Consider the following 25,647-nt stretch of genomic DNA (forward strand, 5'->3'; position numbering starts at 1 on the left):
AAAGAGAAGATCAATAAAACGTGAAAAGTCCTTTCTTTTGATTTCTAGCAACAAGAATGGACAATACACGACAACAAAATGACTTCTGAAAAATATACCAAAAGTACGTTTAATAATCTGTCACTATAGACTTGAGATCTAACTTATTGAAATCTAATGACTAACTTTATTCAACTTTAGCCAAGAAGGTAGGTGAAGGTACTTATGCCGTTGTATATCTGGGTATAAAACAATCCGATGGACGGCAAATTGCCGTAAAGGAAATAAAAACGTCGCAATTTAAAGACGGACTTGATATGTCTGCTATTAGAGAGGTCAAATATTTGCAAGAGATGAAACATATCAATGTTATTGAGTTGGTAGATCTATATATGGATCAAGACAACTTAAATTTGGTTCTTGAGTACCTACCCGCTGATTTGGAAATGATAATCAAAGATAAATCTATTCTTTTTACTCAAGCTGATATAAAGTCTTGGATGTTAATGACGATAAGAGGAGTACATCATTGTCATAGAAATTTTATTCTACACCGGGATTTGAAACCAAACAATTTACTACTGGCACCGGATGGTCAATTAAAACTAGCTGATTTTGGGTTAGCGCGAAGTATGGCAGCGCCACAAGAATTTCTAACCTCCAATGTTGTTACTAGGTGGTATAGAGCTCCTGAGTTACTCTTTGGTGCCAGACATTATACTTCTGCGATAGATATTTGGTCGGTAGGTGTGATATTCGCGGAACTTATGTTAAGAATTCCGTATTTACCGGGCAAAGACGACTTTGATCAAATAGATATTACATTTAGAGCCTTAGGAACTCCAACAGACAGAGAATGGCCTGAAATATCTTATTTTAGTGGTTACAACAAGCTTCAAATATACCCCCCCCCCTCCCGTGAAGAAATGAGAGGCCGATTCATTGCTGCTACTGAAAATGCATTGAATCTAATGGGTGGCATGTTGACGATGAACCCACATAAGAGATGGGATTCTGTACAATGTTTAACAAGTCCATACTTTTTGGAACTTCCAGAACCAACTATTCCCCATGAGTTACCAAAGTTGCTAAACTAGTGTATATAAATTGTAAATATATAATTTCAAATAATACATCAACCGTGATAAATGTTTTTGATGTATCGGGCGATTGCAATAGAAGATGTCAGGCCAGGAGACTCAATACCCAGTAAATTAACAAATCCAGGAAAATTCTCCTCCTCTTTTATATAGAAATCGTGGAATTCTTCATCATCATGTCTAGAAAGTTTGGGACGAATGCCACAATAATCAGGTTGTATATTTTGAATATGAACATGAGGATAGTAAGTTCGAATTGCTTCACATGCTGAGAATATGTTTTTGTAACTTGTTGAATAATTATCAGGAGAATCAATATATTCTAAGTCGGGGCCAAATCTTATTTGATTAGTCAAATCAATGGTTAAATGAGTACCAAGAGACTTGCCATTTTTAGGCGGTACAGGATAAATTAATCGGGAAACTGGAGGACCTGGTTGAGTCAACTTGAAATAAGTGCCCTTTGCAAAATACTGTCTTTTATGCCTTTGTGAAGGTAGAATAAAATTGCATATCTTATCTGCATATAGGCCAGCTGCATTTACAACATTTTCGACCACGATTTCTACTTCATCGCCAGTGCCATTTATAGCATCTTCAGATCTTATAATATAGCAACTGCCGTATCGCTGAAGTCCAGTCACTTCTGTACCGAGGGCTACCTCACCATTGTTAATTTCTATTTGCAGATGTAAATAGTTGATCAGAGAATGGGAATCTATGATCCCTGACGAAGAAGAGCTTAAAGCACATCGCTCAACATGAATTGAGGGTTCCACCAACTTTAATTTATTTGACTGAAGCATCTCCACTTCCAAGTTCAAATCGTATTTCGCTCGCGAATACAAATTTTCCAGGTACATTTCTTCAATATCATTCTGTGCTATTATCCATTTACCACACTTATGCCAAGTGATACCTGTAGCCGTAGGATTCAACTCAGAATAAATAATGCGATTGCCCTCAATACAAAGTTTAGACTTTAGGGAATCTTTCGGGTAATACAAACCGGCATGAATAACTTCACTATTACGACTTGATGTTTCCATTCCAAGTCTAGGATGTTTTTCTAATAACAATATTTTATTAGTTGCAACCTTACTCAGCTCTGCAGCAATTGCTAAACCAACAACTCCCCCTCCAATAATAGCATGTGAATAGTGTACTGCAGGGGCTGGATTACTGGTTAAACACCTGATATCTACAGACCGCCCAGCATTACTTAGCAACGTATTCCTCAACATCACGTTTAAGGGTACCACTATACTGGTAAGAATCTGAATTTTTCATTAGAACTTCAAATCTGAAAAATCATTAAAGTTCAAAAATTTTCACCACAGGACATACTTCATCGCATAAGAAGCCATTTATGGGTAATAATGGCAAGCGGTCCTCTAGCGGGGATGAATTTTCGCCATTTATCAGGTAGATTTGCTGTAAAATGTACGCTTTCTACCAAATCATACTCCAGACCGCCGTTCTACGATGTACTTCCTCCAAATAAGATGATGAAACGAATATTATTTGAGTTGGATAGCAGGTTAACGCTTTCCAAGTTGTATCCATTATATAAACAAGTATATGAAAGTATGGATTCTACAAACCCTTCCATTAATTTATCTTCTGGAATAAATGCTACTGATTTGATGATAATGAAAAAGGCTCTTGAGAAAATTAGATATAAATCAAAAAGCATAAATAAGAATTTATTAGCTTTGGAAAATGAACTACTGTATAAAGCAGCAGAGCTGGGGGATAATAATGCAGTAAGTTTATTAGCTTTCGATGTGCTAAACCATCCTTCAGATAATTGTGAAAAAGAAGTGAAACATGCGAAGGAACTTATAAAACAATTGCACCTCTCTAATCACCCATTGTCCCTTAAACTTATGGGTGATTTCGCTTTGAAGAATAATAATGATGAAGTAGCCGAACAATACTTTTTGAAATTTCTGCACTTTGAAAAGGATACCTCTTTGGCAGGTGAAGTCTATGGACAATTAGGTAAAATATTCCTTCGAAAGCCAATCCTTGCAGCTGCCGAAGAATATTTCCTCAAATCTATAAAATATTGTACATTGGAATATTCTGTCCACTCCTATTTCTATCTAGGGCAATTGTACATTAGTTCAGATCCAATCAAAGCCAAAGCATTGACTGAGTCAGCGGCAACACAAGGCTTTCGGGAGTCTTTTATGGTGTTGGGCAACCTTGAAATGAACTATTTTTCTGATTTCAGCAAAGCGCTGGAATGGTTTAAGTTGGGAATGGAACTATCTGATATTGAATGTTTCATTGGAGGATTTGATTGTGCAATTAAGATGAAAGATTTCAACATTGCTAAGAAATGCCTAAATAGCATGACAAAACTCGTCAATGCAAATTCTGACCACCATCAATTCTACCAGACTTTCCTAAACCATCGCGAAGATAAAATCAAGTATCTAGAAAAGCAGTTAGCATCTTCACAGTCTCTTACTAATACTGTACGAAAATCGAAAATTCCAGATCCCGAGGTTCCCACAAACGATAGATGGAATATATGATGCAGAAATTGCATAATAAACTAAATTAAAGGTCGTTTATGATAAACGATAACGTCACCCCTTCTTCTGGAATCCCAATGCTGCAGGGTATTAAAAAATCTTGTGACTTCTTGATATTGACTATCCATCAAAAAGTCCTTCATAAAAATATTATCTAGGTGCTCAAAAATAATAAGATATTCTGGCCATTCGTAAGCATATTCTCTTCCAGGTGTCCTTAAATCTTCTCGAAATACAGGTGGGAAGTTTGTATAGATAAATTTCACAATATCATCATATAAGTGGTCGCTCTCATCCATATAATGACCTAATTTTTCAATTGCCGCTGAATCTTGTAATAAATGTAGGGGAGGATCACATGTTATAGCCCAGAGATCATCTATATCATTTCTATGCAAATATGATTGCCAAGGTGTAGAATGGCAGGGCATAACAAATCCGACGCTTTTTGCTTTTGGTTGAAAGTGTAGATATTCCATAACCAAAATAGTGCCAGATTCATTAAATGCACAGATAACTAAAGATGAAAACACTGCAACTGTAGGTAAAATCCACCAATACCATTTTAATTTTGAAAAGATCCTAGAAATATCATTAGGATAATATTTATCAATCCAGTAGTAGCAATCCAAAGTAGTTAATGTAATGAGAAATGGCTGTAAAGGATAGAGAAAGCGGAATTCTTTGTGAGCAATTAATGAATAGAAAAGAACATTAAAAAAAATAATAGCCTTAAATTGAATAATAGGATTAATAAACCTAAAACGTTCTGAACTAATCGGAAATTTCAGGTATAAGGAATGCATGAAGAATGGAATATTATACCCCAGTATTAACGGCAAGCTCTGGATTAAATGGAAATTCCAAGGCGATTTCCCATAAAATATTGATAAAGAACTGGTAAAGTTAAACTTCACAAATCTTAAGATTGGAAAAACGAGTTCACCATAGAAGTAGAAGTCAATGGCCGCATTTATGGCGGTTATTAGGAGCAACAAAACCACAACTTTAGCATACAAATAACTCAACGCAGACCATTTTTTGGCATGAACCAAGTTTAAAGTCAATAGCAAACCTAAGAGACCCCATATTAATACGCCTGTTGGGCGTTGCAGACATATAAACAACGCTAGCAAGACACTTTTAGTAAAGTCAAAAGTTCTAATATAATCCCCACCGGACCAATCCCAATAATAGAGCGCAATGCTAGTCAAGATCATCTCAAATGAATTAATGAAGGTTCTTGTGATAAAGAAACAATTGAAAAAGTTAGTTAGAGTTAATAAGACTGTCAATTGGCAGACAGTGTTACTGTTACCCTTATTATCGTCTGACTTATTTAAAATCAATAAACTCATCTTTCTCACCAAGAGGACTGTATAAAATTCACCGATAGCTGCCATTAATGCCATAAGGAATTTTGGGCCATAAATAGTTCCATAGTACTCAAACATATTTTTAACCTCTTCAGGGAAAGTTACCATTTCGCTATACATCATATTGGCCAGATTATTCTCTGGAAATAATTGGTCCTTCATAAATGAAAACATGAATACAGCTAGTAAGACTATCTTGGAAGTAATCCAGCTCACTATTTGAACAAAATAGTAAACTATTTCAAATAGTAATGGGAATGCATAACTTCGTAAACCAATTTTCCACTCCCAAGTAAGTTCACCATATCCAAATGCCTTCACATGTGCTGGTTCTAATGTCTGCCAAAATTCGTCAGGCTGGAAGTAACTTCTGGTAAAGAATGCATTTAACATACGCCAAATAACCAAGACTTTCAGATAATCCTTTACCCTCATCTTTTGTTATGTTGTGTTTCGGCTGTTAAGGGCGATCTTATATTATGTACTTTTAGTGTGAAAACTTTCCTTACTTTCGTACTGCCACTTATAAATGTTTAGCACATTCAGCGTGTAGCCATGTTAAACTTTAATGGGTCAACCAAAAGACGAAATGTAAACTTAGGGTCCCGTAGTCAGGTTAAGAGGACTGATTTGATAGAAAGGGCCAAAATAGAACGTGAAAGGAGGGCAGAGGAAAAGAAATCCAATGAAGCTGCCATTTTGATCCAGAAAACTGCTAGACAGTGGCTAATCAAGAAGAAGGTATTTGCTGCATTCCTCAAGGGTACAAATATTCATGTATATAGGTTGATTGTGGCATTTTCGCCAAGCATCTTCTATTTTACCTCGAAGGCAGACATGGAGTCGTTAATCAAACAATGCTCCATAGATGATGCAACCGTGTACTGGAAGGCGACTAGATTGTTGGAACTAAGCCCTGTTTTAAATATACCGAACGATCTGATTCAAACTATAACGTTCAAGCTAAATAATTCAAGGTATGACCCCTTAACCCCCCCCATACCGCAACGTTATTCAGCTGCAACAAAGCTAACTAGAAGCAGGGAGATAGAAAATATCATACAATCAAGATTATCAATTATGCAATCTTCGACGGGTATTTTAAGTGATGATTTTCTTGAACAACTTTTGGAAGTTGTACCTAATGAGAGGGTTTTCATGGATTTTGAAGCTATAAAGTGGTCATCACTATACACAATGGACCATGCTTCAGTTAGAAGAATGGAGAATCTAACCAATTGGTTGAAAAAAATATCAAAAATATTATGCCCAGAAATAGTATTGCTTCAAGAGCAATTATCAGATGATATAATATATTACATGGTGTTTCTGTTTGCTGACCTAAATGGCCCCATATCATCTACCATATGTTCAGTTATCTGCTCATGTATGAGTAAGAATAAGAGCTTCAAATTTGATTCTGAAAACTATTTCTTCTCTTATGTGGAAAAGTTATATTCTTATAGTTTAGCTAGCATCTTATGCGAGTTTTTTCATACCAAGTCGGTATTAGATGCTAGTGTTTATGCTAGAACACTTATTAAAAATGCTCCAAGCCCTAGACATTCCCAAGTATTGTTATTAGGATTGGTTGCAGATAACAAAGCTATGGATTCATTAATAAAGGGGTGTAATAATAATGAAGATGTGAATGAGGACGTATTTTTGTTGTTGGTTGAATGTTTAGACGTCTATCTGTTATACGTTGGTGATACCACTTTCTTAGGGCCAAGGAGTAGCTTCCTGCTAGAGTATGTCATTAAATTCTGCAAATTGTTAAAGTTTAAGATAATAGAACTAATTATGGGTCATCAAAATGAATACGATTCCTTCAAAATGCACAACTTTCTATCATTGGCACAGAAACTGCATGCCCGTAGCTCAAGGTCTAACTTTCTACCTTTTGAGGAGACTTATGATTTTTGGGTCATAACAAATAACACTATACAACGGTGCGATCTCACCGAAGTGCTCCTCAATTTTGATGATTATTATAGAAAGGAACTTGATGCTTTAACAGGCGGCGACGATAATAAGTTCGACGCATTGAATTTTGATCGCAGAGGGTATGAAAACTCCATAAAAGAGAAATTCTTTGAATTGAAATCCCCCAAAAATGCTCCCTGGGGTTCACTGACTTTACGAAAACTTGATATTCTTTTAAGGGCTCCATTCCTAATTCCCTTCAATGAACGTGTTTCATATTTTGAAAAGTTGATCCAGCATGATAACGAAAGGTTGCACTCAAGGTCGGATCTCTATTTTGCTTTTGGACTTACTCAACAGTTTTTCCCCAATGGCAGGCGTCAAAGGGCAACGATTTCAAGATCTAGAATACTAGAAGATGCATATGAAGCATTTAATCCGATTGGAGAAGCTTTTAAGGAACAACTTGCAGTTACATTTGTTAATGAATTTGGCCCTGAGGTCGGCATTGACGGCGGTGGAATAACAAAGGAATTTCTAACTAGCATAAGTGACGAGGGATTTAACAAGGATAAGTATGGTTTATTTGAAAGTAATAGTTCTTATGAGTTATATCCTTCAGATACTGCCACTTCACCTCTGCAATTGAAATACCTTCAATTCTTGGGCAAGATATTGGGTAAATGTCTTTACGAAAAGGTCCTTATTGATGTTAATTTCGCAGATTTTTTCTTGCACAAACTTTTAAACACATCAAAGAATATGGTTTGCTCTTTTGACAATTTATCATCTTTTGATCAAGAGTTGTATGACAATTTGAATAAATTATTCGACATGACCAATGACGAGCTTCTGCAATTAGATTTGAGAATGGAACTTTTTGATAATGCCACCAAAAAGTTTGTTGAGCTTATTCCTGGGGGTTCCGATATACCAGTTAGTGTCACAAATGTTCGGCAGTATGCTATGGCAATCGCTAGTTACAAGATCAACGCTAAATTGTATAAACCAACTCTATTTTTTCAAACTGGGATGTCAACAATAATCCCACCTCATTGGATCTCAATATTCAGCAGTCGTGAAATAAGTAATTTGATTTCTGGGGGTGGCAAAGATATTGATTTATCAGACTTAAAGGCCAATGTCACATATGGTGGTTATGTGGAAACTGACAAGACTATTCAAGATTTGTGGCAGTTGCTAATTGAATTTACCCCCGAGGAAAGATGTAAATTTATTAAATTCGCCACTTCCGTCCCTAGAGCTCCACTCCTAGGTTTCCAAATGTTAAACCCGAATTTTGGAATCCACAATGCAGGTAGGGATGGTAATAGGCTACCTACCGCATCGACTTGCGTAAACCTATTGAAGCTTCCAGACTACCAAGACAAAAATCTACTCAGAGAAAAATTGCTTTACGCAATTAACGCAGAAGCCAGGTTCGACTTGTCCTAACACATAACCATCGAATTTAGCATATATAGATATATAAAGCACATGAATAATGATGCTTTAACATTTTATCAGTCAACACTTCTATGTACGTACAAAATTATTTTATGAAACTGCAAGAGTCCGAATTTCTGTGACATCCCTTCTTATCTGCACTGTGTTTTTTATTACTCCTTTAATATTTTACATTAGGTATAGACGTCACGAGAGATATCACAAGAAACAGCATACATACCAGCTTTGTAGCTAACTACACAGGTAGCTATTTACGCAAGTTTACCTCTACTGTAGATATCAAAATCTGCGAAGGTGCGCTGATGTTACTCATTTTAATTCTGTTTCTGAAGCAAGCTGAGGCTTCACCTTTGTACCGAGAATGGTATTCCGAGGAACATGCAGCTGCTTCACGAGAAGACGGTGATTTTGACATGGATCTGGTGCTATTCGGTCTCAGTGTTTTGTTTATGGTTTTTTTTTACGCCATATTGACACTGGTATATCTTGTATTGAGGCTGCTTATTAGACGATATTTTATCCACGGTATTACTCTATCGAACAGCAGTGAAAGCAGCATACGTAGCGCAGGTATTGAAGCCAGATGGCAATGTTTAGTGGACAATGAAGAGGATATCAAAGACAGATTAGCGCAATTATCACCTGAGGAGCAGTTCTACTATAGACAAGGGGAGGAGTTTATCAAGCAGAATCCCCCTTTTATTCTGCCTTACCAAACCGTTGCAGGCGGCGGTGGATATAATAGTCACAATACGACTGATATATCTGACCCTATTATTAATGACCAAACTTTACAATACATTGAGGAAGAGGGCGTGAATGCTTGGGAGTTCCAACCATCATCTAACCTACCTAATGACTTTGTTCTGGTGAAAAATAGATCCGAACTAACATTCTTGAATTGCAATGCGGATGTTAGTGTAATGACAAATCTACCGATTCCACTTGTAAACAAGGTGTACTATTTTGAATGCAAGATCTTTGAAATTCATGGTAATACCAATAATTTAGACCATGCACAGCATCTTTCTGATAACGAAATAATTTCTTTTGGTCTAGCTACTTCACCATACCCATATTTCAGATTACCAGGAAGACATCACCATTCTATTGCATATGATTCAACAGGAGCACGCAGGTTAAACGATTCCTTTAATCTAGCAGCAGATTTAGCAAGTGTATTTCCGCGCTGTGAAAAGGGAGATGTGATCGGAGTTGGATATAGGACTAGGAGTGGGACAGTCTTTTTCACTCGTAATGGTAAAAAACTAAATGAAAAACACATTGGAGGTCACATTAAGGGTTGGAAGTTTAAATATGTTTATCCAATAGTTGGAGCGAATACTCCATGCAAAATTCATGTCAATTTCGGTACCTATGGCTTCGTATATATTGAAGCCAATGTAAAAAAGTGGGGCTACGCAAAATCAAACGGCTTGAAATTGCCTCCTCCTTCATATGAGGAATATGATCAAGATATGCTACTAGAAAGTAGCTACGAGGATGAGGCATCTGATGGAGAAAGTGCAGTAACTCTCGGTGGTGCCATCTATGCACATGGAGCACTGCTACCTCCTCCACCCGGCTTCGAGTTTAGCACTACTCCAAACAGTAACGGGGACCAGTTTACGATGGGATCTTTACCTGTAGAACCTCCTGGATATTCCTCTGATCGGAACGAAGATGGACATAATGATGATAATTTTGATGATGAAGTAGGTGAAAGCGCAGCCCTTCTTACAAGCCAGAGAATGGCTGCGATACAGAGATCACCCGAGGACCTACATGTCAACACTTTTGCCAACCAATTTCTGGAGGGAACTTCCATAAAGTGAGGGTCTTCTGTTGGAATATAATCTCAGAAACACAAAAGAGGCTGTTGATATTCTGTTCATTCAAGAATCTATACAATTTGATATAGACTTATTATAATGTTGAAAATATATCTGCATACAGCTTTGGGACCTGAAATATTTAACTTTATATCCCAATAGAGCTTTTAAAAGATAAATGGGAATTACAATTCTGTTAGGTCACAGTACTCCACCACTTAGAATACCGATTAAACAACCCCGGCCAGGAATTCAATCACTCAATCACCATAACAATGGATATATGTATGGGTGTGGAGTGGAACAACCCTCAGTAAGCACCTCTCTCCAATACTGCCGCTGCTTCTGTTATTTATGAAGCAACAACACTAGCATTACCTAGATAGCGGGAAAGAATCTGTGTTGAGGAGCATAATATTATACAGCAGATATTATTATCAATTATGCTTACACAATGATATCTGCTGAAAGAACATATACCTCGATTGTTCCTAAATCTATTCATGCACTTGCATAGTCTATATATAGTCTATACAATATAATATATATATATATATAAATATATATATACATTATATTATATACATTAATTATGTATCAGTGAATGAATAGTTCTAAGTGCGTAATTTATTATTATAGCAGGCGATGGTGGTGGTGGTGTCTGTCTGTCTGTCCCCTCATGTCAAATTTACTGTTTTGGTTCAGGCACATTACTCGCGCATATCTTATGGTGTGGAAACGATTTGGAAACAAAATAGTAACAATAGCTGCGGCGACAAAAAATATTAATGTAACCGTCCATTATGAAAGGAAAGCTCGAGCGTTCTGCTTGTTCTCCCCCCACATGCTTGAAGCATGGGGGGGGGAGATAAAGGTGGATGGAATGATAATAAAACAAAGAACACAATAATACAGTTTTGTATGTAAGATAGGGTTTATCGTAGTTGTATAATAATAATAGTACAGGTTTTATTTACATACAACAGAAAAAAAATACAATTCACTATTACCTCTCGATAAAATTGCTGGGGTTTGATTAATGAATCTTACTACGTATGATTCTATGATTCAATATAAAAAAGGGAAGAATTATAATGTTCTGGCTTCAAATGGCAGTAGTAATATCATTATGCATTCATGCATACGCACATACCCCAGGGTACTGTTATATGAAACTAAAAATAGAACTACCTGGCATCCTCGATAGTGCAAAACTATAGAAAGTGGCTGGAAAAGGTATGCTGATTTGCTTTAGTTGTTAGAACTGGGTACTGTGTTTGATTGTAATGATACAGATGAAATGTTAATAGTTTGACCATTAATTTTTAAGTCATACTAAAGGTGGGATAGTGGATGAAGGATATGGCTGTATTATGGCTGTAATGTGTGTGTGTGGTGGGCGGAAGGAGGGGGAACGAATCTGACCCTAAAGTATAGAAACTGAAGTTTTCAAAAGAAAAAACTTAGTGATGAGAAACAAGGTTTCTTTCATGACAAGAGGAGGGAGAGCAATAAGAGAAAAATGTACGTGTATGTTTGTATATGTGAGTGTGTGTGCGTTAAGGAAAGAAAAGGTAAAAAAGGTAAAAAGCTTTGGCAGACCAATTGAGGTTAGGTGATTTCAGTAGTATTGTTCTGTATTACTTGCATGTGTTTGGTCGTTAAAATTTAACAAGTTGTTTAACCCATGTTGGTCATCGTTATGCAAATCAGTATGTTGATTTAGAAATTCCGGGGTTTTAGGTATCTGGGTATCAGTTAAATGTGCAGTAAGGAAATTGGAGCCTGGGGCGGCTGCGGTGCTTGGGAATTCTGTATGTGTGGTTTGAGTAGTCTCATATTGATCTGGGTCTTGTATATCGAGTATATCATCAGTGGAGTGCGGTCCATAGTTTCTGAAAAATGCAGATTGTGCTAAAGAATGAGGTTCGGGCTGTAATACTATTGACTGCGCGTGGTCGGTGCCATGATGCGAGTGTGGATGCGATGGCTGCTGCTGTTGAGATGGAGGGGCGACTATGTGTGAGGTTGAGCTATTATATTCAAGGATCAAAGAATTCATAAACTTTAAAGATGGCTCCAGCCCGGTGAGAATATGAGGGAAGTTTGAACCTCCAACGTATGCGTCGCTGACCTGTCTGCCTTCTGAGAAGTCTTCACAAATAGACCATTGGTTAGATGTTAGCTCGTCGTTCATATCCGAAAAGTAAACCGCAAACTTGGGTGGCTTTGAAACGTTCAGTTTCAACTCACAGGCGCTTTCGGTCTCTGCGGACGTAGTTTCCAGCACTACATTATCTGTATCATCATCCTTTTTTAGAGCGTCTGTCTGTAACGTCAAAGAGCAATTCAAAACACTGTTAATTGGAAAGAATATCCTAAACAGGATCTTGGTGTTATTTGCAATCGCTGAAAAAAAATAGTTGATTTCAAAATTCTTCTTTGAGATTAAAACCATCAAATCTGTCGCATTGGACATAATCGTATTAATCGACGTTGGCGACAGGTTCGAAAGATACTTAATATTGGGCAAACTCTCGCGATGTAGATTGCCACTTTTCAATCGCTTCCAACTCCCCACAGTCAAAGAATTGACATCTATAAAATAGTAGTTATCATTAATATTCAAAGGAATCTTGTCATATTCAACCGTGACAGATATTGACCCAAACGTATTCATATCCGTCGCCGCCGTGCGCTGGTTGAACGACCGATCACTCTTCCGGTACTTGGCCCTCCTGTTTTGAAACCAGATACGCACGTTTTTCTCAGGTAGCCCTGTCTGCTCCGAGATACGCTTTCGATTCTGTGCATTGGGATTCGGATTAATGTCAAACTCCTTCTTCAAAAGCTCCAAAGCCTCCCCCGTCGCTCGCGTACGCTTGGACTTCGGCTTCCCTATTTCATGAGCATGCGCTTCCGCAGACGTCTCGTTCGCGTGACTGGGCGACTTGCCACTCGACTCATTATTAGATCCCGTCTGTTCTCCATTATCCGATCTCACCCCTCCATGCCCATTCCCCAATATATCCTCAGGAGACCCAAACTCCTGATTGAACTGGTTGAACTCCGTAGTCGGATAATCAAAGTTGTCCATCCTATACTCCTTAATCCGAAACTGCTTCACCGGTTGCTACTGCTGCTGCTTTTTTGAAAAAAATCACCAACTATCACTCAAATCTTTGTTAAAATCCTTCTCCACAACCCTCTCTCTCTGTTCTATCCACTCTTTCCTCAAGAGTAAAAAACCTTCTTTAAGCTTTCTACGACGGCCTCTGCTTCTTCGGCCTCCGCTCCTGCCTCTGCTTCTGCTTCTGCTTCCTGCCCTACTATCCTCTCAATATATCCTTGTTTAAAAGTACTTTGTTGTTTGGACTTCTCGAACAGAAAGCGACTGTCTTCAACAAGAAAAAAATACAAACAAACGAAAAAAATTCCACCTATTTCTCTTCACCTTAAAACAACGATAATGCTAGTACTAAAATGGCACTATTCAACAAATTATTTATACTGCCTTGGTGTTATCCTTCTCGTTCTTCTTCCTCTCTCTAATAAATCCTTCCTTCCCTTCCAAGTTTTCTGTATTTTTTCCCTTCTCAGTGAAAAAACCCAGAAGCCTATATTATTCTCTCTTCCCTGCTTTCAACTATGTGTAAGGAAGCTGATCCCTCGAGAAAAATCCTGTAGAAAATGGCTTGTAAACGCTCTTTTTTTCTTTCACCTATGTCTTTGTAACAGAGCAGAACACAGACTCTTTCTTTCTGTCTGTCTTTTCTCGTTCGTTCGTTCGTTCGAGCTCTATAGCTAGGAATTGGCCACTCAAGTATGTGGTGTGGTGATCCGCCTTCCTCGGAAAACTGAAAATAGTATGGCCTTTCTCTTTTTTTCTCAGCAAAAAGGGGCTTTTTAGAAGGTTTTACTATATTATTCCTATTATTATTGTCGTGCTGATTGTTTTGTTTGTTGGTGGGTTTTGGTGGGATGGTTTGGCGGTGATGGTGATTGAAAGGAAGGGAGCGGGACGGTGATCCAGCAAAAAAAATAAATCTATAAAGCAAATATTCTGAGAGAAAAGTAAGTTCACGTCTAGCGGCTGTAGCAGTGGTTTTTCGTGAGAGTAGCTATAGAGGGCGGGATTAGTGATATATAGTACAGTCTACAGTCGGGCCAGTGGTGCGTGTGTAGTGTAGCGTTTTTAGGCCTTCTGAGTACGTCGTCTGAGAGGGGGGGAGGGGAGGAGCAGGGGGGGGAAACATAGAGCGGTCGAGAGGCAGACTTTACGTACTTTTATGGATATAGGACGTACGAATTGGTCATCGTGTTTTATCAGTAAATTGCCGGGAGGGCCGGAGGGGTTGTCTGGCTGGCACGCTCGTAGGGCGCTAAAAACCAAAACATATCAATCGATCCATGTAACGTACAAACACAAGGCTTTCTCAACGCTTCTTCTGTAAGTAATTCTCAGCCCCCTTTACTTGTCTGGGCTGGGAGGAGCAATAATAATAAAAATAAAGCAGACAAGCGTGGCCGGGCAGAACCGGTCAGAGCCGGTCAGGCAGGCAGCCAGGATGGTGTTTGCCTTCAGCTGGTTACAAGGGTAGGAAGCATGAGATATTGGAGTACATAAGGGCCAAAAGCTGCGGGCACGGACGGGAGTTGCAAGTTTTACCGATCTTGTTTAAGGTGTTACCGGAGATCATGGGGGGATTGGGCAAGCGAATGGCATCAGCGGGCAGACAGCGCGGAATCAGCGGAATATTTGTGCCGCGGGAAGGGCGTGGTTCGTTTCGCGGGCAGGCCGGCAGCAGCAGCAGGCAGGAGGGCCCCGTCCGGCCGTGTGTACGGGTTCCGACAACTTCGTTTCCTAAAGGGTAAAGGAGTGGTGTATAGGAAAGTTTGAGCTGTCGGGATACTCACTCCTGGTTGGCGAAGGGGTCTTTTTGTGTAGGAGGGCATGTGTTTATGTAGTAGGTATGTAGTGTAATTGTGAGATGCGCGTGACCACTGGGGACGTTGCGCGTGGTTAGTTAGGTTTAAAGAGTTGCCAACAATGTTAGAAGAAACATCAATTGGCTGCATAAAAATGCGCCCAGTTTTTAGGAAAGGGGAGGACATTGGGATGAATCAGGTCTTGGGGGCAAGCAGGGAACAGGCAGGGAAAAGGTTCATCGGAGCAGTATTGTTGACAGATGCAAGGTGTCATGTCAGTTTGTTTGTTTGTTTGGTGGTAAGGATAGGAGCATGGGATAAGACGATGGAACGAGGGGTATATGTTGAAGAGGGCTAGTATTGGTACATATATGTTGCATTTTGTGGGCTATAATGTCTAATTGTGAGGAAGATGTAGTAGGAAAATCAGGATCATCGATGTCTTAACAGGAATGAAAAATAAAGGGTTCTTCGTGGAAGAACCAGAGAAAAACGAGAATTGATGTACAAAATGGACAAAAGAAAGAACAAAATTGCAGGGTACAAGGAGCCCAATCTCTGTTTGGTGGGTGGGAGGGTTCTGAATTGATATGTATCCAAGTGTATTTTATTCAGAATGGTGTTTTATCCTTTTGCAATAGATTATTTAAGTGAAAATGTTTTCGACAAGGAATTTGCGAGAAAAGTATATAATTATTGATTTCTGTTTGGAATCTTGCTTGGTTGTTAAAGATTTGTTCGAAGACAGGCCACTGCAGAGGAGCACGAAGATAACAATAATCTTCCTATCAGATAATAAGGGCTCGGCTAGAAGACGGGATAGTTAGGATTGTACGTAGGTTTTTGATTTCAGTTTTGTCACGAGTAATGAGTTTGTTCGAAGAAATTACAATTCAGCAGGTTGGCATTACATACAAACAACCTTTAGGGTTGTTTATTAATAATGAGTATACTGCGTCATCGGACGGTGGCAAGATTCAGACTATTAATCCTGCTACTGAAGAATATATTACATCTTTTTATGCAGGTACGGAGGAAGATGCTGATCGAGCAGTGGTGGCAGCTAGAGAAGCATTTGAAAATCATTGGAGGAAGACTTCGCCTAAGGAACGAGGTGACTTGCTTTACAAGTTGGCAAATATAGTGGAAAGAGAGAAGGTTTTGCTTGCAGCTCTTGAGACGTTGGATTCAGGGAAGCCTTATCACTCGAATTCTTTGGGGGATATTAATGAGGTGATCAAGGTAACGCGTTATTTTGCCGGTGCAGCTGATAAGTTTAACCAGGGCAATATTTCGTCTTCAAACCATGATAAATATGGTTATTCATTGAAGGTGCCGTATGGTGTTGTTGCTCATGTGATTCCTTGGAACTATCCTCTTTTAATGGCATGTTGGAAGCTTCAAGGCTGCTTAGCTGCGGGTAATTGTATTGTTGTCAAGCCTGCAGAGAACACTAGTTTATCCTTGTTGTATTTTGCGCAATTAGTAAAGGAGGCGGGTTTCCCGCCCGGGGTATTCAACGTAGTTCCAGGGTATGGTCCTGTAGCTGGGTCTCGATTGGCTTTACACCCGGATGTGGATAAAATTGGGTTTACTGGGAGTACTGCAGTAGGTAAGAAAATTATGTCAATGGCCGGACAATCTAATCTGAAGGATGTGACATTAGAATGTGGGGGCAAGACTGCAGCTATTGTATTGGATGATGCTATTTTAGAAGATGCTATTGATTGGTTAACGCTTGGTATTTTCTTCAATTCTGGCCAGAACTGTACCGCAAATTCGCGTATATACGTGCAAGAATCGATCTTTGATGAATTTTTGAGCAAATTCAAAGAGAACACTTTTAAAAACTGGAAGTTTGGAAATAACTATGACCCTTTCGATCCTGAATGTACGATGGGTCCATTGATTTCTAAAGTACAATACGATCGCGTGTCGGGTTACTTATCTCATGGTAAAGAAACCGAAAAATTAGAAGCGATTGAACTTGGTGTTGTGAAGAATGGTATAGGATTCTTTGTTCCGCCAACGATATTTATTAATGTCCCGCAAGATTCTAAATTGTGCAAAGAAGAAATTTTTGGTCCAGTTGCTGTAATCTCGACATTTAAGAATTACGATGAGGCTGTAGCGCTAGCTAATGACTCAGATTACGGATTGGCATCTTGCATTTTCACCGAAAATGTCCGCAAGGCAAATCAATTTGTTCGCGATGCAAGGAGTGGCACAGTTTACGTCAATTGCTCCAACGAAGATGATATAAGTCTTCCATTTGGCGGGTTCAAAATGAGTGGAATTGGTAGAGAACTCGGCTATGCTGGCATGGAATCGTATTTGCAACTCAAATCTGTTCACATGAACATTGGCAACCCTTCGTTTTTATAGTTAGTGCTATACCTTCTATATGATATTTAGTGATTCATTGACTTTCTTACATAAATGTAAGGTTCCCTAGTATTTTATCTTCAAGATGACCTGTCCTTCTATATGTGGAATGAAGCCTACAACCAATTAAAATATTGGGCACAGCTTATAAAATCGTTTAGCTCTTTTATAAAACATTTGTTATGGTTATAACTTATTTGAACATCATAATTGCATGTACTAATGTCTGTTCCAAGTATTCATTGATCACGTGAATCATTATGCTCCAGAGATCTTCAGGCTGGCGCGAACATTTCCACTATTACATAAAAACATCAGACACTATTGCATAAAGTTAAAAAGGCTGTTTAAAGGGATAAATGGTGATTGATTCATTCTCTCATAAGATTAACCATCCGTGTGTTATATGTTCTAAACGAAAGGTGAAATGTGATAGGTTATTGCCTTGTTCAAACTGTGTGAAACACGGAAAGGAAGCAGAATGTTTACAGGGCTCAGATACGAAAAGGTTTAAGAGTAATACAAATGAATTAGATGCTTCATATCATTTATTGTGGCAGGAATATGAACATTGGATTGTTAAGGTTGCTATTATGAAGAATAAGCTCAATAACACGGATGTTGTGTATGATATGAAGGCGGAAATAGAGGAGTTAGAATTTTGGATGGTGTATTTGAATGCAGAGGCATCATTCAAGCTCCTGGATTATTCTATGGAAAAACTCGGTGGCCTGTGTTTTGGTTGTATTTCTGATATTGGTGAGCTGTATCTAAAGTTAGAGGAATACTGGGCTCGCCAGGAAGACAAAGACTATACCCTGTCGGTTGACGATTACCTTTGGGGCTCACTAATTTGGTCTGTGCTAACTATGGCGATTTACTACATACCTTTGAATGACCTATCTGATATTCTAAAACCAAAAATGGTATGTGAATGGTACAATGTTCACACAGAATCTACTTGGACAGAGGAATTGCAGTATAATTTATATTACGGATTCCAAAAGGCAACAATTTTGCAGCTTAAATTAGCAAACTTTACTGCATTTCCGGATATTAGAATAATACAGACATTTTTAATTCTATGCTCAACATCATTTGTCCAACTAGACGTCTTTTTTGCGGATAGTTTATTGACTCAATGCTTACATATTAGTAAATTCCTTCAGATTGACAATTTCAGGCCTATGGTAACTGATTCCACCTCTTTAAGGCTAAACAAGTTAATGGCTCAGAAATTATGGTATAGACTATCTATATGTGATTACCTACAATCAGGGCCTAATAAGAAGTTAGCAATTCACACAGAGAATGAATCCTTAATCACGCATGCAGCCTACTACGAAGAATTGCCAAATGTTGATGTATATAGTAGCGAACCTACATTTGAAACACTTCTATGGAAGCTAATATCTTTGGATCGTGACCTAGAAAAATATGATCTAAGGAAACCAACTTTGAAATCTTTAGATGCTATTATAAGGCAGCTTGATATATTTTCGGTTAAAGTTGATTCGATCGAAGATACTGAGTCTTTTAGTTCAAGGTTTGAACATTTTATCTCCCGCTTGACATTAAACTTAACTTACTGGAAAGTATCCAAGTTAATGTACGTTTACTATAGATCTTCTACGGCCTATGACAGGATGAAAACCTACACAAAAATTATTATCGCATTAATTTTGAGGAACATTAAAAACCACTCCTCGAACTTCAACAAATTCCCATATGTATCTTACGCCCTGTCATTACTAATGGGATATCATAGCATTCGAAATGTTTTCTCTAACTCTGAAGGAAATGAACAACTGGTAATAGATTTAAATGAACTAATGGAAACTGCATCCTTAACTGTCCAACCTTCGTGTGCAGCTGTATTAGAGATTTCAAAAAGAATCAGGAAGTTGGAATCCATTTGGAAAACAGTGAAGGTTATTGATAATGATGATCCCTTACTCCATCCAGTTTTCAAGATCTTGCAAAATGACATAAAACTTGTACGTTCACAATTCAACCGGATTCCGAAGATTTTCAACTATGGACCGACTGTTGCATCAGAAAACGAAGAAGACACCAAGGAAGTCCCAGAGTTTAAGGCAATTATGAAAACTTTCGAAAAAAAATATGACATTCTCAAGATAGTTTATGACTTTTGAATAGAAAGCTGAACATCGCATTATTAGCATCTTTCAAAGACTTTGTATAATCCAGGTAAGTTTGCTATTTCAATAACATCCTTTAACAATCCCTTTGGAGCTAGTAATCTTCTTTTGATTGTTGGAAATATAACCTGTTCTAGCACAGTACTCAAATATTCTGTCTTTGATACAGCCTGTGTCCTGATTTCTTGAGTGACAGAAACATCATCCTGATCTACATGCTCAATAATTTCTGGTATATAAAACAATGCTAATTGTTTCAGTATTCCATCCAAGCAGTCCTTCTCAGAACCCCAGTTAACTTTAGTACCCATTCTATATATAAAAAAAGGAAGTTTTGACAACGGGGGCATATAATCTTTCAGTAGCAAAGGAACACAATTAATTCTGACATCTTGGATTGAATCATCACCACCTTTCAATTCAATTGAATAATACTCATCTAGCATTTCCTTCATATTCCACAATCGCTTGATTATTTCATCCATATTGGTTGATGAAAGATTATCAATTCTGGAAAGCAAACTAGAGAGGAGTAGACCTTCTTTATTCTCTAATTCGTCATGTATGTATATTTTACCAAAGTTAGCAAAGTCAGTTAAACCAATCTGATAAAATAGCTCATTGCATAAAGACCCATAATCGACCAAAAATAACTTTAATCCATGTTGAATCGAAGCCAACCTTCTAGTTTCATCAACAATACCGATATAAGTCATATCAGCAAAGACTCCTGTTAGTTCCTTGTGAGTTTCATTATCAACAGTTTCTTTAAGGCTCTTGATACTTGTCAAGTTAACATCGATCCTCTCCCGTTGGACAACTTCATATGTGTTATGCAACAATGATTTAATAATTCGGCTGTTATTGCTGCAATTTTGACCGACTAATGTCTCATGTCCTTCTTCTTCAGGTGTACCTCTTCTAGGAACAATTTCCGTATTTTCATCACTTTCTAATAGCGGTTTGGGCTTCGTTCTTATAGAGGTTGAAAACGATGCGTGTATTTTAGGTTGGCTGGATCTAATGAAGTTGGTTATTTTGGTTTGTGAGGAGTCCGTTCGAATAAGCTTGTTTTCCTGTCTTTTAATCTTGGATATCGCGCTGTTCATAGATGTAGATGATGTTCCAGGAGAAGCATTATCGATTGATATTAATTTATTCGTAACGAGGCTCCCAGGCTTGAAAGACTTGGATGAAGCGATCTTTTGTAATTCCTCTTGAACTTTATTAGAAATACATTCTATAATTTCATCTTCATGCAAAAATCTAACCTCTCGTTTAGTAGGATGAACGTTAACATCAACATTAGCCGGAGCGATCACCAAGCTTAAGTAAATAAAAGGCTTGCTACCCTTAGGTAAAAAATTGCTGTAAACCTGAAACAAAGATCTTCGCAGGGGATCACACGAAACTAATCTATGGTTAATAAAAAATATTGCCGGAATTCCCTTCTTAATATTGTAATTCAGATTTGAGATCTTGCCAGAGTTTTCCACAATTCCGTATTCTCTATTATCTTGCATATCAAGTGATATTAAATTATTCGATACTTGGCTACCGAATATTGATCTGATTCGCTCCTGTCTTGTCGCTTCTGAACGAACATTTAATGAAAACTGTGATTCCCCGAATTTCTTACATGAAAACCCAACGTTGTCCGTATGAATGGCATATCTACAAAGGACATCCAAAATTTTCGCAAACTCTTCAGCAGATGATCTTAAAGAACGTAACCTAGAAGGTATGTTATAAAATAAATCTTCAACAATAATGACAGTTCCATCTTTACCAGCTGTTGGTTTGGAATCAGAAGTAATTTTACCGTTTTTATATGACGTTTTCCACGCACAAGTATCGTCTTTAGTCTTGGTTATAACCGTCAACTTTGCAATATGAGAAATACTCGCCAAGGCTTCACCCCTGAACCCATAGGTCTGAATCTTGTTCAAATCTTCAAATGTTGTTAACTTCGATGTAGTAAACCTTTCACATAAAATTGGCAAATCATCTTTCATTATCCCACTTCCGTTATCCACAATTTGGAGTAATCTAACACCACCTTCTTTTATTAATACGTCTACATGCGTCGCCCCAGCGTCAATTGAATTCTCCAGCATTTCTTTCAAAGCATTGACAGGAGAAATAATAATTTCTCCTGCTGCAATTTTATTCACTACAGAGGCATCAAGCGCCTATTTATTCAGTTAGTACATAATTCCAATGAATCATCAAATAAACAAAATCCTAGCATACCTTTATTCGAGATGCAGCCGACATTAATATCCTGTTGTGGTTCTTTACATGTTAGTACAAGTTGATGTATCAATTCAAAGACGCGTTTCAATCAGAAAAAATATTACCCGGGATTATCACCAACAAGGAATTACCAGAAAGATCATAAATTTATAACCGTATATTTAAAACTAACATAGTATGGGTCCATTATATATCTATGAGATGAATATAATAATAGCGAATATCAAAAGCAAACTGGTTTATGTGACTAGTACGTCTCCCAATATTCGCCGGCTTTGAAAATTGTTCAGAGATTCCCTAAACATCGTTTTCATCCTTTCATTCCCCAACATGAATTTTACGACCCACATCCTTAAACACTCAGAAGCTTTCTGAGAAATATGCTGTATAGTGTTGCCATCTTGGCCGAATTTTATGAGTAGGAATGACGGCAGTAATATTACTAGGAGAGGAAGCCAAAATAGTAATAACATCTTATCATTTTGGAAGTTTGTCCGTTCTTGGAAGAATCTATTAAACCTTGCTTGAAGGGCTTCATCTTCATCTTCAGAAGACGTTTGTAATTCATCAGCAAGGATAGAAGGACAAGGGTTATCGAATATCAAATTATGTGGTGTATGTGGAGTTGCTGAGGACACTTGTAACTTTGAATCTAATACTACCTGGTTTTCGGTAGACGGGAATAAATCCTCATAGTTTGGCGGACTGTCATTAAAGGCACTCAGAACCCTGTTCCATAGAGAATTTTCATGACTCGACGTATTCCTGTTTGAGTTTTCGTGGCTATCTACATTGTTGGGCGATATACTCACTTGGCTTAGGATTGTCTGTGTGCGTGTCCTTACAGTGCTACTTCCCCTAATGGAACTGGATGTAGCATCATCATCAATAACGGGTGTGTGACCACGGAAGTCTGCTTGTTCCGAAGATTCATCATTATAAAGCAGACTCTCATCACCATCCTCTTCATAATTGCTTGACTCTTCTTCCGAACCACTCGAAAAGCTGCCATAAATGGATTTTGAATCATCAGCATGAAAGGCTTCTTCAACTGAATTTATTGACTCTTCGTCAAACAAGCTTGACTGACAACTTGAAACAGACAGTTTTCTCTGTCCTAAGTTATAACTGTCAAACTCATAGTCAGATTTTGTTAAAACGTCCATTACCTCATTGAAATAATGCTTATACCTTTCATCATTTGTTTGGTGGTTAGCTAAAAACAATCCCACCGGGTTTGTACCGTTTTTGGCTTCTGTTGAAACCTGAGCCTTGCACTGAACCAATAACCTTATTATTTTGGCATCACCATTTAGGCAGGCAAAATGGAGCGGAGTGAAGCCGTAAGAGTCTCCTACTTCAACACGTGCGCCTTTTCTAACTAACAAGGAAACTAGTTGATGGTATCCTTTTAAACAAGCTAAATGTAACATTGTATGGCCCTCTTCAGTGCACATGGACAAATTAGAGGTTGGGTTGAGCAATTTGATAACCTTGACTAACAGATTTTCATCAGAATATAACAGTTGATTTCTATACATCTGACCGCTATTTGGAACATTGTTAGGGGTTGAGTCGCTTGATGAGCCTGCATCACTACCAATAATGCGCTTAGCGATGTTCCTCGCATCTTCTAATTTTCCATTCATTTTTAAACCAACAATCTGAAGGGCTAGTTCGATCAACTGCCTATCGGTATCATCCACATAAGTGAAAATAACAGTGCTTTTTGGCAATACACCCAACATGTCCTGCTCTAAATCCTCTTGGCTAAAAACAGAAACCAGAACCTTCCCGGGAGACGCAGCAGGAGGTAAATATGTGACTATGGTTGAATCGCTCCAGCATTGAGTTGAAAGGGCCCTATTTTCACCAAATTTTACGATATCGCCCGGTCTAAAGTTGGTCCCTAACAACGTAACTTCGGTACCGCCCTTAATTGGCCCTTGGTTTGGAATAACACGATGAATAAATGGCTTATTTTGTTGTGCTATTTGTGATTGTTTAGGCAGCGCTGCATGTTGTTGCAATTGAGTCATAGAGGTCAAGTGATTAGAACTCGCCACAGCAGCAGACATAGAATATGATCTATCAGAAGCAGAAACAGCACCCCTTGAAGAGGTCTCTAAAATTGGGAAAGGTGGGTCGGGCCATGTCCTCTTCCTTTTGTAACCGCTGGCACGCTGTGCAGCAGCTGCAGATGAGCTAGCGAAGTGGAGAGAATGAGAATGTTGGGATAAATCAGCGTTGCCCGTTGTTTCTGAACTATCTGCACCGATTGAAGAGGGAGAGAGCATTGGTGCATTGGTTAAAAATTGAACTCCGGTAGACGTTGGGGGCTCCTTGTTATTTGAAGAATTTTCCGCCCCGCTGAAATCACTAGTTGGAGCGGTACTACATTCACCTGCAGTTTTAGCCAATGAGGACAGATCCGTAGCTGAATTTGATTCACCCCCTTTTAGCCCTTCAGCGACCCGCTTGTTAGACTTCTTATCCATAATCATAATTGGTGACGTTACATTCTTAGCCAGTATTTCGCCGTTCGCATCGCGTAAAATAAACATCACTCTGAAACCCTCGGGCTCTTTATGGTGCCTACAATAACATACGATTCTCGTAGATAAGGAGAATGACTTAGATGTTGGCGTACAATTTTCCTGCTTGATTAAGAATACCTGCTTACTGTTGAATACGACCGCCCGCCTATTTTCATTGTTACACCATATTAAATTATCACTCAATCCTGACTTGCGTCTTGCCGCACGTCGCTGTTCCCTCTTAACACACCGATTGCAAACATAAGTAGCCTTGTTGTTTGACGTACAGATCAAAAAAGCCTCTAAATACAGCATTTCGTTCCTAACATCAGGTGGATTACTGCCTTCATCCGCACGGAGATACAACTTTTGTTTTGTAATGCAGTCACTAGGTAGATGAATTAGGTACTGTTTTGGTGCCGGAGATATAGTTAAATCTAGCTTTATCTGTGTCTCTACACGTGATCGAGTGGGCATATCAGATACTGTCAGGGTATACGGCAACTTTGACATGTCAAGGTCTAAAAAGTCCACAGGATTCAGATAAGCAGTCCTCAAGGGCTCAGTACGACCAAACTCTAGCCTCTGATTAAAGAAATTTTCGCATTGCTGATAGTAAGAGGAGTGCGGCGTGGCCACACGTGAGGATAAAGGTGACACCAACGGCTGACTCTTAGAAAGAACACAATTTGAACCAACCAAGGGCTCCCCACCACCAACTTGGGATCTTGCTACCGATACCTGCTCTTCCAAACCCAGATTATCACTCCTACCACTGACGTCCCGGCTCAACTGCCGCTCCCCACGCTCCTTCTCTACCCCATGCCCACTCATTAAGCCGCTCCCCTCTGCGCCCAATGCCTGATGACTACCACCCGCTTCATGAGGTAGAATATCTGTATTAATAAAAGCGTTAAACAATTCCTCATCACTACCACCACAGAACTGCTGCTCATCTGCCTCTTGCTTTCTCCCTACATCATCTATCTCATTATCTTCCTGTCTACCACTGCTCGCCCCGCTAGTGTTACTCACCTCCGAACTTAGCGTAGAAAACAATAAATCATTCAGAAGCTGTGAATCAAACGTATCATGCTCTTCAACAATCTTGAGAGGCGACTCACCATTCGCAAACACATCCATGGTTTACGC

The 25,647-nt window shown here is 38.6% G+C and overlaps 14 protein-coding genes across 14 annotated transcripts; 8 read left to right on the plus strand and 6 right to left on the minus strand.

Annotated features, from left to right (window-relative positions):
- Positions 1-78: 78 nt before the first annotated feature.
- Positions 79-1,076, plus strand: KIN28 (TFIIH complex serine/threonine-protein kinase subunit KIN28; the record flags this gene model as incomplete). The annotated part of the gene is made up of 2 exons (XM_003645627.1): positions 79-103; positions 181-1,076. 2 exons carry the CDS (start codon positions 79-81, stop codon positions 1,074-1,076), a joined length of 921 nt encoding a protein of 306 aa, XP_003645675.1.
- A 38-nt stretch (positions 1,077-1,114) lies between these two features.
- Ecym_3372 (NAD(P)/FAD-dependent oxidoreductase) lies at positions 1,115-2,323 on the minus strand (the record flags this gene model as incomplete). Its single annotated transcript, XM_003645628.1, has 1 exon — positions 1,115-2,323. One exon carries the CDS (start codon positions 2,321-2,323, stop codon positions 1,115-1,117), a length of 1,209 nt encoding a protein of 402 aa, XP_003645676.1.
- A 135-nt stretch (positions 2,324-2,458) lies between these two features.
- Positions 2,459-3,625, plus strand: MSS2 (Mss2p; the record flags this gene model as incomplete). The annotated part of the gene is made up of 1 exon (XM_003645629.1): positions 2,459-3,625. The coding sequence occupies one exon, from the start codon at positions 2,459-2,461 to the stop codon at positions 3,623-3,625; it is 1,167 nt and encodes a 388-aa protein (XP_003645677.1).
- A 20-nt stretch (positions 3,626-3,645) lies between these two features.
- Positions 3,646-5,436, minus strand: GPI10 (putative glycosylphosphatidylinositol-alpha 1,2 mannosyltransferase; the record flags this gene model as incomplete). Its single annotated transcript, XM_003645630.1, has 1 exon — positions 3,646-5,436. One exon carries the CDS (start codon positions 5,434-5,436, stop codon positions 3,646-3,648), a length of 1,791 nt encoding a protein of 596 aa, XP_003645678.1.
- A 120-nt stretch (positions 5,437-5,556) lies between these two features.
- Positions 5,557-8,382, plus strand: HUL5 (ubiquitin-ubiquitin ligase HUL5; the record flags this gene model as incomplete). The annotated part of the gene is made up of 1 exon (XM_003645631.1): positions 5,557-8,382. The coding sequence occupies one exon, from the start codon at positions 5,557-5,559 to the stop codon at positions 8,380-8,382; it is 2,826 nt and encodes a 941-aa protein (XP_003645679.1).
- A 314-nt stretch (positions 8,383-8,696) lies between these two features.
- Positions 8,697-10,229, plus strand: EAR1 (Ear1p; the record flags this gene model as incomplete). The annotated part of the gene is made up of 1 exon (XM_003645632.1): positions 8,697-10,229. One exon carries the CDS (start codon positions 8,697-8,699, stop codon positions 10,227-10,229), a length of 1,533 nt encoding a protein of 510 aa, XP_003645680.1.
- Positions 10,230-10,830: 601 nt separating this feature from the next.
- On the plus strand, positions 10,831-11,136 carry Ecym_3377 (uncharacterized protein; the record flags this gene model as incomplete). Its single annotated transcript, XM_003645633.1, has 1 exon — positions 10,831-11,136. One exon carries the CDS (start codon positions 10,831-10,833, stop codon positions 11,134-11,136), a length of 306 nt encoding a protein of 101 aa, XP_003645681.1.
- A 711-nt stretch (positions 11,137-11,847) lies between these two features.
- On the minus strand, positions 11,848-13,323 carry PHO2 (Pho2p; the record flags this gene model as incomplete). Its single annotated transcript, XM_003645634.1, has 1 exon — positions 11,848-13,323. One exon carries the CDS (start codon positions 13,321-13,323, stop codon positions 11,848-11,850), a length of 1,476 nt encoding a protein of 491 aa, XP_003645682.1.
- A 372-nt stretch (positions 13,324-13,695) lies between these two features.
- Ecym_3379 (uncharacterized protein) lies at positions 13,696-14,034 on the plus strand (the record flags this gene model as incomplete). The annotated part of the gene is made up of 1 exon (XM_003645635.1): positions 13,696-14,034. The coding sequence occupies one exon, from the start codon at positions 13,696-13,698 to the stop codon at positions 14,032-14,034; it is 339 nt and encodes a 112-aa protein (XP_003645683.1).
- A 917-nt stretch (positions 14,035-14,951) lies between these two features.
- Positions 14,952-15,341, minus strand: Ecym_3380 (uncharacterized protein; the record flags this gene model as incomplete). Its single annotated transcript, XM_003645636.1, has 1 exon — positions 14,952-15,341. One exon carries the CDS (start codon positions 15,339-15,341, stop codon positions 14,952-14,954), a length of 390 nt encoding a protein of 129 aa, XP_003645684.1.
- Positions 15,342-16,022: 681 nt separating this feature from the next.
- Ecym_3381 (uncharacterized protein) lies at positions 16,023-17,540 on the plus strand (the record flags this gene model as incomplete). The annotated part of the gene is made up of 1 exon (XM_003645637.1): positions 16,023-17,540. The coding sequence occupies one exon, from the start codon at positions 16,023-16,025 to the stop codon at positions 17,538-17,540; it is 1,518 nt and encodes a 505-aa protein (XP_003645685.1).
- Positions 17,541-17,899: 359 nt separating this feature from the next.
- Positions 17,900-19,696, plus strand: CEP3 (Cep3p; the record flags this gene model as incomplete). Its single annotated transcript, XM_003645638.1, has 1 exon — positions 17,900-19,696. One exon carries the CDS (start codon positions 17,900-17,902, stop codon positions 19,694-19,696), a length of 1,797 nt encoding a protein of 598 aa, XP_003645686.1.
- A 23-nt stretch (positions 19,697-19,719) lies between these two features.
- Positions 19,720-22,101, minus strand: MLH1 (mismatch repair ATPase MLH1; the record flags this gene model as incomplete). The annotated part of the gene is made up of 3 exons (XM_003645639.1): positions 19,720-21,894; positions 21,956-21,997; positions 22,090-22,101. The coding sequence occupies 3 exons, from the start codon at positions 22,099-22,101 to the stop codon at positions 19,720-19,722; spliced, it is 2,229 nt and encodes a 742-aa protein (XP_003645687.1).
- A 96-nt stretch (positions 22,102-22,197) lies between these two features.
- Ecym_3384 (uncharacterized protein) lies at positions 22,198-25,638 on the minus strand (the record flags this gene model as incomplete). The annotated part of the gene is made up of 1 exon (XM_003645640.1): positions 22,198-25,638. The coding sequence occupies one exon, from the start codon at positions 25,636-25,638 to the stop codon at positions 22,198-22,200; it is 3,441 nt and encodes a 1,146-aa protein (XP_003645688.1).
- Between the last annotated feature and the right edge of the window lie 9 nt (positions 25,639-25,647).

Source organism: Eremothecium cymbalariae, chromosome 3, assembly GCF_000235365.1.
Source record: "Eremothecium cymbalariae DBVPG#7215 chromosome 3, complete sequence".
Classification (NCBI taxonomy): Eukaryota; Fungi; Ascomycota; class Saccharomycetes; order Saccharomycetales; family Saccharomycetaceae; genus Eremothecium; species Eremothecium cymbalariae.